The sequence below is a fragment of the Sabethes cyaneus genome, chromosome 2, assembly GCF_943734655.1.
Source record: "Sabethes cyaneus chromosome 2, idSabCyanKW18_F2, whole genome shotgun sequence".
In the NCBI taxonomy this organism is placed as follows: Eukaryota; Metazoa; Arthropoda; class Insecta; order Diptera; family Culicidae; genus Sabethes; species Sabethes cyaneus.
The window spans coordinates 64,232,491-64,249,141 of NC_071354.1; the positions used below are offsets into that span (position 1 = coordinate 64,232,491).

The 16,651-nt window shown below is 42.4% G+C and overlaps 1 protein-coding gene across 1 annotated transcript; it reads left to right on the top strand.

The window, feature by feature from the left end:
* Positions 1 to 3,788: 3,788 nt before the first annotated feature.
* LOC128735499 (lipase 3-like) lies at positions 3,789 to 13,889 on the top strand. Its single transcript, XM_053829979.1, has 5 exons — positions 3,789 to 4,138; positions 12,910 to 13,156; positions 13,229 to 13,469; positions 13,529 to 13,674; positions 13,737 to 13,889. The coding sequence occupies exons 1-5, from the start codon at positions 3,789 to 3,791 to the stop codon at positions 13,887 to 13,889; spliced, it is 1,137 nt and encodes a 378-aa protein (XP_053685954.1).
* Positions 13,890 to 16,651: the final 2,762 nt, after the last annotated feature.

Consider the following 16,651-nt stretch of genomic DNA (forward strand, 5'->3'; position numbering starts at 1 on the left):
GCTGGATATGTTGTATATAGCATGCATACATGAAGAATCGAATGATTACAAGCATGAATACATGCTACTATCACTACAAAGAGACTTACGTAGTCCTGCGTCAGCTATATATGCGGTCGTGTCTTGTACACAACCTCTCTGATTTTTACTGAATTACTAACGTTTGCATTAAAAAAAAATGAACAAAAGTTGCCGATTTTTCATGGGTTTACCTTCACACGCACTGACGAAACTACCCAAGCAGCATCAATTATCAGTTGAACTCTATCAGTTGAACTCTAACCGTGATGGCGGAAACAGTGAAGCTACACCGTTCAAACATGTGCGCGTTCAAAGAACGGTATCCCGGCGCGTCGGAAACGGACATCGTGCGGCACTTTGTGGAAGCCGGATACGCCCGTTCCGGAATCTACAACATCTTGGAACTATTGGACAACAATCAGAGCATCGAAAGAAAGCCCGGTTCCGGACGGTCGACAACCCTGAGCGACAAGAAGCTCCAAAGGATGCTGAAGAGGAAGACCGAGGGAAAAGTGGCTACATCGCTGTGTGCGCTTAGTCGGGAGGTCAGTGCAATCGGCCAAACAGTGAAAAAGTACCTGACGAACATGGACATACATGTCGGGAAGTGGCAGTCCACTGGTCTCGGAGCTGCAGGTAATGACGCAGCGGCAGAGGCGAATAACATGGTCAAGAGGATTTTCCCGGCGAAACGCGACGTGGCGGTGATGATGGACGACTAGACCTATCTCATCCTGGATGGTTCACGACTCACGACTGGAAGGGAACTTCGTATTTTACTTCCCCCACAAAGGAAGTGGGCTCCAAGGTGAAGTTCATTTCACACACCAAGTTCCCCAAGAAGGTGCTGCTGTGGCTGACAATCAGCGAGAAGAGGATATCAAAGCCGCTCTTTTTTCGCTCCGGACTGGCCGTGAACAGAGAAATTTACAGTACGAAGTGCCTGCCGGAAGTTGCGTCGTTCGTCAAGAAATACCATAAGGGCGAAGACGCAGTGTTCTGGCCGGATCTGACGTCGGTCCACTGACAAACATGTCGCATGTTTTCGTCCGCCATGGTGAATATTTCGGTTAACTACCGGAAGGCCGCTCGCAAGGGCATAGAATGTTTTTGCAAGTAAGCTAATATAATTATCTTCAATGGGAAATTTATCAAACTCAATTAGCTGTTTTCGTTTTTAGCACCATCCGAAAAAAAGCTCATTTTCTAATGCATACGTTAAATGTATACAATTTGGTGTAACCGTGTAGTCAATAAATACAAAAGTACCTACGTAATATTTCGAAGTTCAAATACCAAAAACCGCCATATGGAAGAACGACGATGGATTAAGCACTCATCGATATTCTAATTTCATTCCGCTTAGCAAATGCACACTGCCAGAATAAATTTCCAAATTCGATTAATTGCAGAAGTTTTTAAATGGATTTACCGTCGAAATTCATCCGCTTTCGCGTCGCTGCGTCAAGAATGGCGTAGAGTCCATTAAAAGTTCCACTAAACTGCGTCGCTAACATATGTTCTAGAGTGCGATCTAATGGTTGTATAAACTGCGCTGTCGCACCGTGTGACCTCTTCCGTGCGTCGCACCGTCGGCGCCGCTCAGGAAGCTGCACAGATGAAGTCGTTCCGATATACCGAAATGTTATGTCTATGCATAAAATTTCCCATTCGCTTTTATGCTAATCAGATAAAATTGCTTCTCCTCGGCGATGTGATGGTGTGGTGGCTCTTGCCACTGTCACGATGATGGCGTTGTTGATGATGATGGCAATGGTGATTGGGACTCGACTGTATGTAAATGTATCGTATCCTTTGCCTCCGGCACTCGCACAAATTCCGCCGAATAAGACAGCGCATGCATGCCCAATTTGAATAGGGATACTCGATTGATGGAGCCATGGGAGCGCCAGTTCTACGCCAACTTGCTTGCAAAAGACTCTGCACTTAGCTTTCAACGAGCAAATTGTGAAAACCATTCGAGCCTTTGAGTGAGACGAAAGAATAACAGACCCGTTCCGCGATCCACGTCGAAAGGATGGCAAGTTTCAATTAAATTAAGAGAAAACGAGAATATTTGGCTTCACCCATTGGCATTGCATTGGCTGTAGAACGGAGGACTGCCTAGAGATGAGACAGAGAATAAAACAACAAATCCCGAGCTTTTCGAGACGAAGGAACCACTGAAATAAAGATAACAAATCGAATCGCAATCACTCTTCTTAATCAATCGATCAATCAACTGCGTTTCAGGAGTTGGCTGGTTCACTCCGAAAAGTTGCGAATGGTGAACCTGCTAGGATAGACAGGGACCAATGCTTAGACGAAATTTGTATGTTTAGCTGTTTCTTTCTATTTTTTTGTGAGACAATCATGCTGTTATTTTCCAATCAAACTGATTGATAGTATGCAGAGTAGGTATTTGTATGAAGTGAAAATTGAATTCATTACCGATGAAAGCTCTCTTTTGTTTCAATTGAAAATCAGCAGCAAAAAGGGGATTTGGTTTTATTTTGTTTCGTAGATCGAATTTTTGCGGTAACGCTTGCTATTGAAAAGATGCTAAGGAATGGATGACTTGAGTTGTGAGTTTTTATTCATGCTGTACAGAATATTTTTCCAATTTAAAGAAGTTTAGAAATAATAAGTTTGCTCTTGTGCTCTTGTTGGCTGCATGTTTATATTTCTAACATGAAGCTCAGAGCAAAGGATTAGGATTGGAAAATTAATTAATATAATAAACTGTACCCCGCCCTCCTTTGAGCTGCTTTATAATCTGTTAATTATACATCAGGTTTCTGTCCTCCAGCTAAACTACGATTAGTGACATGACTCACTTCGGTCAGTTGATTGAATCAAAACGCTGCGCTGAATATAATTTGAAAACATAAAACTGAAAATCGCTCAACGCTCCACGTAAGGCACTAATTACTGCTCAACTTTGGAGGACGCTTTTGGATCTGCAATAACAAATATGAGCGATACCGGGCAAGTGAATCCTGTTGAGTTACCACTTCATTCATTTATATGCAAACAAACAAACAACTTCGAAGTTGCATTTCGCGAATTCCGTTAGCAAAGTTTCATTTTGTGCTTAGAAAACGCACTTGCCCGCCTTTGCTCAGCTTCAGTATTCTACATGATTACGAAGCTGTGACATTAGTCGCCACCTCCTGACTGGATACCCCCCCGAACCAGGTGAACCCTCTCCGTACGAAACGGCAAAGTTGAATCCAGTGTGGATGACCGGCACCTCTACGGTCTCTACGGTGCGATGGTGGCAGTAAATTCGATTCGCTATCTCTCCCTGCTCTGTCGGTCGGTCGGTCATTTAATACTATCGGGTCCGAATCGTACCATACCTACTTTTGGACGACCAGAAACAGTCGGTCGTTGTTGCATCGAGCAGTACCGAAAATTTACCGCCCATGTGCGATGAAAGTTATTCCACAATTAGTTTTAATTGTAATACCGAGCTTTATCCACATCGACGAAACCAGCAGCAGCACCAGTAGCAACACCAGGGCAAGTGGTTGCAATCATCAAACAGGCGATGATGGTTGTTCATTGGATAACGAGACCTTTGGGGCCAGAGTCAGTCGGATACGGCGTTCGGCCGGTGGCTACGAACCGGATTTAGTGGTAAAATTTGTTGGAATGAAGATTAGATTCAAATCTTCAAGTTATTGCCCCTATTTATCCTCAAAGTAAAGGCACTAATTTGTAGCAAAATGTACTGCAATGAAGTTTCCTGAATCTTTCTCCAGATGGAGGCAATCGAAGCTTCGGGTTATCCGTTGGATGTCCACGTAATCATTACGAAGGATGGTTACACTCTGAAACTGCATCGCATACCTGATCCAGCTCTCCAGGAAGACAACGAAGGCGAGTCAGTCTTATCGTCGAAGGGCGCAGCAGGTTTTCGTGGGGTTGTTCTGCTCATGCACGGAATGTTCTCGACGGCTGCGGATTTCGTTGTGACAGGACCGGACAACGGATTGGCCTTTGTGCTAGCCGATGCTGGGTATGACGTTTGGTTAGGGAATGCTCGTGGAACCCGATACTCGCGGAAGCATCTTACTGTGAGCCCCAAAACGGCAGCGTTCTGGGATTTCAGGTGAGTGTAGTGAAAATTGCAACTAAAATTGGAGAATAATCATTAGAACTTAATAGCACATCTAGGTACCTACCTACATAAAATCACTTCAAGCACAACAAATTGTACTTTGCAAGATTTCGTATAAGCTGCGTGACATTTGTGATCCACGGCAGTTTTTGTTGCTTACAATTTTTATAACTTTCTCAATTTTCGTTATAGAATTATACCCACTTTATTTCAATTTCATTGTCATTGAAAAGTTTCACATTGTCTGATAATAGCAATTAATAGTTAATTGCAAACAATTTTGTGTAAATTCATTTGTGCTTAGCCCGCAGCAATTTCTTATTTTATAATTCCTTTTTCCAACTTCTTGGAGGATTCCCAAAGTGCACACGTAACACGACACTTAATCTAGAGTAGCTGTGATCCGTCGAATCACCATGGAGTGCAACTACGGGCAGTCTACCTAAACTAAGCTAAGCTAACCAGCTTTGAGCCACCATTTTGAAATTTCCGATCAACTATATCATATGCTGCCTTAAAATCGACAAAACTATAATGTGTGGGCACATTATGCTTCCGATATTTTTAAACAATTAGTCAAAGTGTGTCCAGCTTTTTATATTTGCCTTATAGTTATACATCTCTACACATCTGCGTTGGTAAGAGGTAATGCTTACCAATTTAGGGACCAAATTGCTTTATTGGTTTCACTATTCATGGTTTTTGCTGTCAGGTATTGTGAACCAGTTAGCAATGTGTGATTATCTACGTCTTCATTAAAATCACCAAGAATTTGAAATTGTTTCGCAATGGTCAATGTTCTTAATTTAATTCTAATCATTCATGAAGCAAATTAATATTCTTAGTTTTCGCTAATAGTGCTGAGGTGCTCAGGTTCAGGATCTTATTGCAAGGGATCAGCATCGTTTGCTGTCGTGTCTCGTTCGTTGCAAAAACTTTGACAACAAGCTGTGCGAAGCTGTAACAATTACGCAGTTTGAAATTCGAGCCAGTAGTTTTGAATAGTAGTTTGTATTGTAATCTATACCTATAAAAATACAAATGAAACACAAATTTCTGCATAACTAGAGAACTAATCAAGCAAATGGAACAAAATTTGGCATGTGAAAGTTTTTGGAGGCAAGAATTTTTTCTATGGTGAATTAGGACCCCTTCCCACTTTAGGAGGGGGGCTCCTATACAAATGAAATACAAATTTCCACATAACTCGAAAACTAATCAATCAAAAGGAACCAAATTTGGCATGTGGGGGGTTTTGGCGGCAGGAATTTTTTTTATGATGGTTTGACACCCCCCACCCCTGTGGTAGGGGGATAAGGACTCTCATACAAACAACAACCGAGAAACGGTGTTCCGCAAATTGCTATTTGGCGAAATATTATATAATCATGGCGAATTTTTATATGCTATCCGCTTTATTTTATCAGGCTAAGCAATGGCGGAGTTATTTTCTACTTTACTGTGAAGAAAATTTATATATTAAACCACCTATGAACTCCTCAGAAATTTGCAAAACTTGAGATTGTGACAAAGATCATCCGAGATTCACGATTTATGTACAACACAGTTTAGGTTGTGGCAATACGAAGTTTGTCGGGTCAGCTAGTTTACAAAAATATTTGACTATGGCCTTCAGGCCGAGGGCCGTTGTGGTGGGTGGGTGCCTAGATACGTTGCTTGCATGATTTTTGTTGCGAAACGGTAAATTCGCGGAACAGTAAAGTTTTTAATGTAACAGTTCGTAAACAAATTAGAACGCGTGATTTTGATGACCACCTTGAAATCGTTATCTTGATTTTGCAAGAAACCTCATCCTCATCTGATAAGACGGATACAATATTATCCGCTCATACAGTGGATTCACGCGGGATTAGTTTATGTTTTACTTACAGAGATAAATATCCAAAGCATCAAGTCGCATTCAGGCCCAAAAACGTCGCACGCGCTTTCTAAACGACTATTTATAATGGCGATCGCGGAAAGTTTTTGTAATGAACGCGGGCGTTGTATCGTTGGATTATATTATCTACCAAGATGAACCCTAATTTGTACCTACCACTACTAACACAGATCCCATCCCGTGCTCCTTGTGGAGATGCAGTGGTACCCGCGGTCTCTAGCAACAATAAGTATCGGACTAATATTCCTTCCTTTTCCCATGTAAGTCTTGAATCAGTAGAAGTTGCACAATGAAAATGTCAAGTTACTCCCAAGCACCATTCAATTGGTTCTATGTGCAATCTTACTGGTTCGACCAATCACGGAGTGCAACTACGGGCAGTCTACCTAAGCTAAGCTAAGCTTTCATTATAGAGTTATACTCACCTTATTTTAATGTCATTGTCACCCGTGATTGATTTTAGCAATGAAAAATTTCACATTGTATGATTATAACAACTAACGTTAACAACAACAAAATTTTAACACCTTCAGTTGCGCTTATCCCGCAGCTGTTTCCTGTTCACTATTTCCTCTTCCTATTTCCAAATTCCTTTTTCCTATTTCCCATTTCATAGGGGACTCCCAAAGCGCACACCTAGCACGTCGCTAATTCCGGACTAGCTTTGATAAGCTAACATTTTTAAAAGATTGGTTGAAGTGTGAAAACCCCATCTGGTAGCGCATTATGAATTCTCTCGCTATTGGGTCTATCCCGAATCCAAATCAAGGAGAGTACTGCATATTACCGTTATACCGCGGTAATTATGGCCAACAATTCCTCCGGTAGTTTCTCCTCCTTCTAAATCCTTAAAAAAACAAAAAGTTTTCTTTTAAATGAGCAAATAAAACTATGCGTTTTAAACATTTTTATTTAATGTTTAAACGTGAAAATTATATCCCATAAACTTTTTTGCCTCCCGATTTTTCAAGTCTATTTCAAAGGGCAGGGCTAACTTTAAAAATAATTTGGAATGGCCTTATTGCATGCTAAAAACTGCTCTGTTTCGATAGCTTTCTTTCTTTATATTTTCTTTATTTATTGATTGAATGATCATCTAAGTATTGCTTTAAAAATTATTCTTTTAGGTGATAAATAACATTAAAAACTTACAACTGACGGTCAATAGTATGAAAGTAAATGATTCAAAATAACAAAGTTGCAACCGTCAGGACAATTTTTCTAATAATTTAAGATCATAACTAGAGTTGTTTAAACACAAACTCTCAAATGTCACAGTTAGACCTCCGCACCAAAGATCCAGTAAATTGGGACAATCAGTTGTAGAGCAAATGTAGTAGCAGAAAAACAACTTTAGCGATTTACCGCTTGTTTTCGAGTGAATACCAGTAATAGCAAGTTATACCAAGTACCAGGTATACCAAGCAATCCAAGCAATTGATTTATTTCATAAAGTTTCATGCGATCTATTAAGTTCAGGTTCTTTTTCAGGTTTTCTTTTTCTGCTGCGCCATTGTCGTGAACAAAGGCAGATTTGCGTTCGGCTGCGCTGCGGCTGTTGCAATAGAGTTCTGCGCTAGTGATGAGTCTCTATAACTTTATTACTATGGCAGTAGATTTCCGTCCGAAACTACACCCGACCGCTCATCTATCGGTTTACCCGATTTTCCTTCCAGGTGCTGCTCCTCCAAAGTTTATCACAAGAATGAGACTCACAGCGCAGCGGATGACGACTGTTCATATAGCATTGCTTGGAAGTTGTCTTATGGGAATAACATTATTTTCCAACTGCTGAACAGTTGCCGTATTAGACTATGCTGCCTCCAGATAACACAAAATCGTAATAGAAAGTTCAAATTAAATCGTTTTCATGTCAATTTCACAATGGAATTGTATAATGGTTAGAGTATGTCAAATGGAAGTGAACAATAAGTTGTTTTGCAGTCGTGCGTGTCTTCATATACAATTCTAGACTGTGAATTATAAAGCAGTATAGACGATTGCAATATTTGATTATATCTTAATCATATATTCAGGAGTATTTAGTTGCATGTTATAAAAACTACGCAAAATAGAATTACAAATAATTGTCGAAATTTTCGCACATATATCGCCTCCACTTTGGTACATATATGCTCTTATATGGCGTGAAATATAACTTTTTCGTTCACATATGATTTCGTATATCTCAGTTGCAATCGAGATATACAAACCAAATGGTTTACTGGGCCGTTCGCCAATTCCTTAGACAACGTGTACTAGTCGACACGTCTCGCTCCATCTAATCAAACCGTCTCATTCGCTGTGCTCCTGCCCGTTTTATACCTAGCGATATTGAAGCAAACACCATCTTCTTAGGGCAATTATCCGGAATTCTTGCAACAAACTCACCCAGTTAACGTCGGGGTACGATTTTGACCCATTTTTGGTCATCTCGATTTTGGAGTCTCGGCTAGACGGTGCTGCCATAGTGTCAGTAGGATCGTTGAACTAGCCCCATAATTATCCAGTACTCTAATAACCGGCTGTGAAATATGTCGATAAAGAAGGATCAAGTTCTAAAGGACGTTTATACCCATGACTTTGATTTTTGCAACGTGCCAAGGCCACAATTACAACTTTTAATAGCAGCTATTTGAGTACTGAGTACTTTCCATACTTCCATGGTACTTTCCATGGTTCATCCATTGACTCCATACTCCATGCTTCTGTACGCAACCGAAGATCGTTTATATCATTCGTCTCTCGAAAACTCCAAGCACACGCAGGTCCTTCTCGAGCTTTGTACACGTTTCATGCCCGTAGAGAACAATTTGATGAGAGTTTTGTACAGGGGCTTAGTCTATTCGAGCGCAATCGCTTGTGAAGACCATAGTAAATACAAGTTACGTGGATGTCTCCGAATCTCAAAGCTTGTTATTCGGTGTCACCAGTGGACCAAGCTAGAATTCGCTAACTACCTCCGACCTTGACGCCGAACTGGATAGGGCTGTTGAGCGAGCTTGTAGGCGGGACAAAAAAGCCTGCACTAACTCCCTAGCCAACCAGAAATAACCGCCGCACAGTGGTCCCATTGGTATCAGAACACGCGTTTTTTTAATTGCGCCGAAATGGTTGATTATACTGGTTAAGTATGTTCAGAGAAATTTCTCAGCGTTAAAAGCTCTTTCATATGGCATGAACGATTATTTGATTAATCCCCCTAAAAGTTAGATAAAAAATTTATTTTTTGAACAGTAAGAGATACAGCAAAACAAAGTTCTACAAAATTTTTAAAAAGATTATTATAAAGAACTTTGCCAAAGAAAGTAACCTTCTAGCTATTATAGTTTTAGAGATAAAGAACAATTTTTATGGAGACTTTACGAAAATCAATTTTTTGAGCACAGTTCTTTTTACAGTATTTATACGCATTAGACATGTTCGGCAAAGATTTTCTAACAGTCAAATTACATACTTTTGTAGAATATAGTAACTTGCTATCGTCAATATTTGCGGAGAAAATTAATGTTTTCGTTTCAAAATTAACCAATTTTCAACAGTAATAACTCCCAAACATGCAAATATATTCAAGCCATTTATTACCCATATGAAAGTACAAGAAAAATACTACAAAATGCAAAACAAGTTAGCTTGACCCGGGCTATCCCTCTACCAAAACACTCGCATTGAAAATTGTTACTCGGTTGAATTTAATATGGCGTATTGTAAAAACCGTGTTATCCCGATCAAGTAAAGTGTGCAAAATAAATTATGAAAATGTGTAATCCAAGCAGTCCGTTTGTTGTACGATATTTCTCGCCGCTTTAGTGGTGCCAGGATGAATACAAAAATGACACTAAAAACAGTTACAGAGCCGGCCAGCTACTGGCCAACCGACCAGAACAGAATAGCTTAAGCGATGTACTGAACATTTTGAACAACTCTTCCGAGTTTGAAATGTCAGAGACCAACAAAACCAGTAGCGTATGATGACAACTACAGTTCGTCGCAGTAATCGCGTCAACTCGGAGGCACCCTCATTGGATGAAATTGAAGCAGCCATCAAGAGTATGAAACCTGATCTAGGGAAGATCGACGCTACGTTCTGGCGGCAGCAAGCTGAATTCCGTGCTAGCCGATCGTGTGTAGACCATATCCGTCAAGGGTTTTGCATAGCTCCTTATGGTTGACAATGTAGCTGCTCCAAATCTGTGTTCTCATACAGCTTTTACCCATAGCTGCTATAGTATTTTATGATCAGGGGGGACGTCGATGGAGTTACTCGACCTGTTGCAAATGGCAATCAACACACCTCCGCCACGAGATTTTCTGCCGTTGAACTGGTTACGATCACGTCCAAGGACGAAAAAAGCACCTCCGAATAAGCGTTGTGAGTGAATTTTCTCATCAACCCAGATGTACGTTTAAACGATTATTAATATCATCGCTTTTGGTTCGAAGTCCATGCATGTTTGAATAGTGGACTGGAGAAGTTCAGCCACGGATCAGGCACAACGCTGGAAATAAGACCGGTGTCATCGGAAGAATTATTATGGGAGCTATCGCAGTTGCCTGATAGTTTCGGGGACCCACATGCAGGACCGGGACGGCTGTTGTTCATTGATAGGAATGGCTCAACTGCGGTGGGGAGGTCGAGGGCTACCATAATTCCAAAATCATTGTATCCCGATATAACCTCAGTTGTCGGGGGAGATACGGTGAATTGTTGTCTAGAGTAGCATGCTACGTCAAGCGGGTATGGGTTGGTGGAGTCGCAAACAGGTCCAGGATTAATTATGGCGAAGGGAACAAAAGTCTACATGATGTCAGAAATATTGCGTCCCAGCATCCGATCGACCGACGGTGGAGTGACGGTGATGCTCGTAAAGTGGTAAACAACTATGTTCCGGAAGATCCAAGAGCTATAATGGAAGCCTGGGTCGTTGCAGGAGTAAATTTGATCCATGAAGCGATAGGTGTTGAAATGGAGTTATCCGATGTAATAGTTTTTTAAGGCGGCACCCTCAAACTCCCTAAACAGAAGAACTTGTGACCAGATTCCCGTATTCAGTGCAGAGTCCCGTAATTTTTCATCCATACCGATTTTAAACGAGATGAAATTTATTGCACTAAAGTCTGCATCCATTTTGGTCAAGAGAATAACCTCAAATGGTCCATCACACTGCAAACATTCGTTCACCAGATCGGCTACAGCGTCCGCGTTGGCGCTAGAGTGAATTCTGGACTGGTACAACCAGAATATTTGAAGAAGGAACGGTTATTACGGCCCGGAAGTCGATGACAGTTCCCCAGAAGTGGTTCCCCAGAAACAATTCTGAGGCTAAAGGTGTAGACCAAAGATGGTCGGGTAGTGGAAAATTTACCCGAAGCCTGCACTCGTACCCGTACCCGACGGGTTCCGGTCGGGTTCGGGTATCAAAAAATAAATAAACTTGAGGGTTCGGGCCTACTGGTTTTTAATTTTGATTCTTTATCGGGTTCGAACCGAATTCAGGTATTCAAATTTTCATACCCGACCACCTCTAATGTGTACACTGTCTCTTGTACTTTTTTAGAAAGCTGTTCCATCTGCTTGCTATTGATCAAGATGGCAAGAGAAACAGCCTGGCCAATGGACGAAGCGAGCTATTTTCATCAATACGTCGCACTATAGTCACACGTCCAGAATGGATAGACGTATTCAATGCAATCAATGCAATGCATTTCGCACGGGTGACCGCTTCGCATTTTACTTTACTAATAATTTATATCAATAATTTATTTACCGACTGTTTATATTTACGAATTTTTATAATGATTAGAATGAAATGTAGTCAAAATTGAATCGAGGCGAATGAAACCTGAACTCGAAAATTCATTTATGTCACGCATTCTCCACGCGTCGACTACCGTCAAGCTATGCGAACCAACAATTCACGAATAGCAAAACAAGCAAAAATATCACGGTCAATTAGAGGAAATTATTGCTACTATACATAGGCACTTAATTGATTTCAAACGGTGGGTTAGTTATTTTGCTCTCGTACATTACCATCAATCTTTATATGTAGCACAAATATAGCAACTAAGTTGACCGAATAAATCATCCTGCACAAACGACCTCTGGCATGAAAAAGAAAAGAGTAACTTACGAAAATGGAGAATTATGCCGCCGGGAGGCTTAAATCGCCAACTACAACATAGCCATATTTGCTAGACATGTCACTGCCAACACACGTCCGACTGACGCCTTATCTGCTGTTCCCACGCAACGTGCTTCCTAAGGCGTGATGGCTCACTCCACTAAATTCCTTCATCCATTTAAATACCTCCACTTCATCCGTGCAAATAGCTACATGCCAGCCAGCCAGCCAGCCGCTTGGTTGATTCATTAGTATGATAGGCCACGGGAAGCTTCCTTTTCTGCGCGCCATCTTTGGCGTGGTGCTGGCTGGTCCGGCAACCGAACAGAGCAAAAAAGGGATATCCGTTTTGTGCAGAATTATTTCTGCACTTAAATTCACATTATTGCAACTAAATGAGCGCACGTTCAGCCCACCACGTTCGCCGGTCGGTGGCTGGCCTCGGGGGCACGAAAGAGCTTACATCTGACCGTATGCCAACGATGGAATCGTGGCGAATTAAATAAATAGGGATAAATTAATTAGCAACACCCACTGCCGACTTTCTGCCTTCGGTCTTTTGGTTGCTGAAAAAACTGTAGCAGCTTTTCTGCTTCTGTTTGGAAATTTGTGGCTCATTTCACCGCGCTCTTTGCGTGCAGCAAATCCATAAATGCTTGTTTTTTGCTATTTATGCGTTAATTCTAGCAAGTAATCCACAAAGCTATAAACTTAAGACATTGGTTATTTAATTGCAGTTGGCATGAGATCGGCACCGTGGACTTAGCAGCCATGATCGATTACATTTTGCGACACTCTAAACAACGGCAGCTGCACTACGTTGGACACAACCAAGGTGTAACGGCCATCCTGGTACTACTCTCTGAAAAACCGACGTATAATCGGAAGATATGCTCTGTCTCCGGAATGGCCCCGTTGAGTTTTCTCGGAAATGGCAAAAATGAGTTTGTCGAGCATTTTGGTAAATTCAACGATCAAATTTGGGTACAAAAACTTTCTTCGTATTAATAAATCCTTTGATATTATTTTGTATTTAACATTTTTGTGTACTCGCAGGCTACCTTAAGAACGCTCAACATATTTGAGCTGACTCCTTCGGAAAAGGTACTCAAGTTTCTCGGCAGTACCTTGTGCTCCGAAGAGGCACCCACCGGTGAGATATGTTCCGAACTTCTGGCAAGATTTTTTGGCTTTTCCTCTGAGCAAGCTAAAACGCTTCTTCCCGAACTTCTAAATAAAATTTTAACCGGAATCTCAACTAAGCAGTTGATTCATTATGGACAACTAATGGATTCGGGTAAATTGAACAACAGAAAGCAAACGAATTCTAATTTACGCGTTGTCTGAATTTTCTAGGCAAATTTCAACAATTCGACTACAAAAATATAATACAAAATATGCAACATTACAAGCAGACGAACGTTCCGGAATACAACCTGTCCAGAATCGACGTTCCATTTACGCTCTTCTATGGAAACAAGGACTTTTTTACGTCACGTCAGGTAGAAACACCTAGAGAATACATTAAATGCAAGCTAGGTACTATTTTTTTTTGTTTTCACAGGATATGAAGAAACTACTACGCTCTCTACCGAAGGTTAGCAGTTATACTGAGATACCCGGTTGGACTCATATGGACTTTATTTACAATGTTCAGGTGTATATCAAAGTGTACAGCAAAATTATAGAGTCACTTAGGAACGTAACTACAGTGTGAAACAAGTAAAATATATAACGACAGTCTTTTATCTTCTTCTTTCTTTAGTGGCAATGGTCCGTTACCGATCCTGCGCCGAACGAATTAGGGTCCTCCAGTACCGTCGGTCCTGGGCTGTCGTTCTCCAATCCCCACGAACACCAGCTTTACGTGCATCGTCTTCGACAGCACACACCCACCGGGTGCGGGGTCTGCCTCGGAGTCTACGGCCTCTTCCTGGTTCTCCGCTGAAAATAGTATTGGCTACTCTTTCGTCGAGCATTCTGGCCACGTGTCCAGCCCACCGCATCCTACCATATTGCATTACCTTCACTATATCAGCATATTTGTATACCTACTTGATACAGCACATGATTCATGCGTCTGCGCCACACTCCATTTTCCATTTTGCCACCAAGTATAGATCGCAGAATTTTACGCTCAAAAACCCCAAGCACTCGCCGATCAGCTTCCTTTAGCGTCCATGATTCGTGTCCGTAAAGGGTCACCGGGAGGATTAGTGTTCTGAAGAGCGCCAGTTTTGCGCGACTTTGCAAACTACGGGACTTCAACCGTAGAAAGCCTGATTCGCGGCTGCAACTCGTCGTTTCACTTCGCGGCTTACATCGTTGTCACATGTCACGAGTGTACTAAGGTATATAAACTCCTCCACTAATTCATATCGTTCCCCATCTAACTCCACCTCGGCACCAACACCACTTGGGCTCCCACGTTCCCTACCAGCAACCATGTACTTCGTTTTGGCGGTGTTAATGGTAAGTCCCAATCTCGCCGCTTCCCTTTTAAAAGGCCTGAAGGCGTCTTCCACTGCTCTTCGGTTGATTCCGATGATATCGACGTCATCCGCAAAACCAAGAAGCATGTGAGATTTCGTGATGATAGTTCCATTCCTTTCCACGTTTGCCCTTCGTAATGCACCTTCAATGTTGAATAACAGGTTAGAGGTTGCATACCCTTGCTTCAGCCCATCCAACGTCACGAAAGCAGCTGAGGTCTCAACCGCCATGCCACCCATGATTTGGATCCGTCCAGCGCCGCACGAATCAGCGTAACTAGTTTCGTCGAAAAACCATGTTCTAGCGTTATCTGTCACAGCTCATTTCGTTTAACTGAATCGTACGTCGCTTTATAGTCCACAAACAGATGGTGTGTCTACAAGTTGTATTGCCAGAACTTGTCTCGCAACTGACGCAGGGTAAACATCTGATCCGCGTGGAGCGACCCTCGAAAACCAGCTTGGTACTCGCCGACGAAGGACTCCGCCCAGTCGGTCTCAGTCTGCAGAACAGGATACGGGAAAGCACCTTGTAGGCAGAATTGAGCAATGTAATTCCTCTATAGTTTTTACACTCCAGTCGATGCCCTTTTTGAAATTTGGGAAAATGAGGCTATCCAACCAATCCTCCGACATTTGTTTTTCCTCCCAGGTCCTGACAATGATCCGATGGATTCCTTCGTACAGCCGCTCGCTCCCCGCTTTTAGAAATTCAGCCGGGATACCGTCCTTCCCAGCAGCCTTACCGTTTTTCAGCTCACTGATTGCCTTTTTAACCTCCTCCTGTGTTGGTGGCTCCACAGCTTGACCATCGCTTACAATTCCTATCCTGTCCCTGCTGATCTCCGCAATTTCCTCTCCATTCAACAGTGTCTGGAACTGCCTTTTCCAGCTGGCTTCTACCGCCGTTTCGTCGGTAAGCAGGTTGCCAGCACTATCATTGCACATCACAGGCATGGCAAAATTCCTGCATCTCACCGTTTTATAGAAACTCCGTATGTCGTTGCTGGCGTATCGCTCCTCTACGTCGACGAGCACGTGCTCCTCGTACTTGCGTTTCTTTAGACGATGGATCCTTTTTTCCGCAGCTCTAGTCTCTCTGTACCTCTCTCTGTTTTGACGCGTTGCCGCAGTGAGCATGCGACTCCTGACCTGGTTCTTTTCATCTGTCACTCTCTGGCATTCGGCATCAAACCAGCTGTTACACTGTCTTCAACGCGTCGTCCCTACCACCTCTCTCACAGCTGTTTCGATGGCACCATGGATGTTCCTCCACAGCCCATTTATATCTTCTACTTCTACCTGGTGTTCTGTGATTCGTTGGCCAAGCTTCCTGGCGTACTTCACTGCTACGCCGTCTGCCGTTAACCACTGGATGTTGAAACGCAACGTCCTCTCTGTGCGAGCTTTCGCCGTGTTCGACAGCCTTGCGCGAATCTTACTCACTACGAGATTGTGGTCAGAGTCGATATTTGGTCCCCGAAAAGACCGTACATCGATAACATCCGAAAAGTGTCGACCGTCAATCAAGACATGACCGATCTGAGAGCTAGAGTCTCCATTTGGATGCCTAGGTGTGTTTCCGAATATTCAAACGTGGAAAGTAGGTGCTACAGATGGCCATTCCTCTGGCCGCGGCAAAATTTATGAGCCTCATACCGCTATCATTGGTCGTCAGATGAAAGCTCTCTGCCAATGTCTGGACGGAAGAATACCCGATCTGCGCATTTGCATCTCCGAAGATGATTTTCACGTCGTGTTTTGGACACTCCATAGGTCCTCTCAAACCTGTCGTAAAACTCGTCCTTAGCATCATCGGATTTATCATTTGTCGGTGCGTATAAGTTGATTAGGCTGTAGTTGAAGAATTTGCCCTTAATCCTCAACACGCATATACGGTCATTTACGGGCCTCCACCAGATAACTCGTTGCTTTTGTTTTCCCAACACTACGAAACCGACTCCATGTTCTGCTTTTTTGCCGCCAC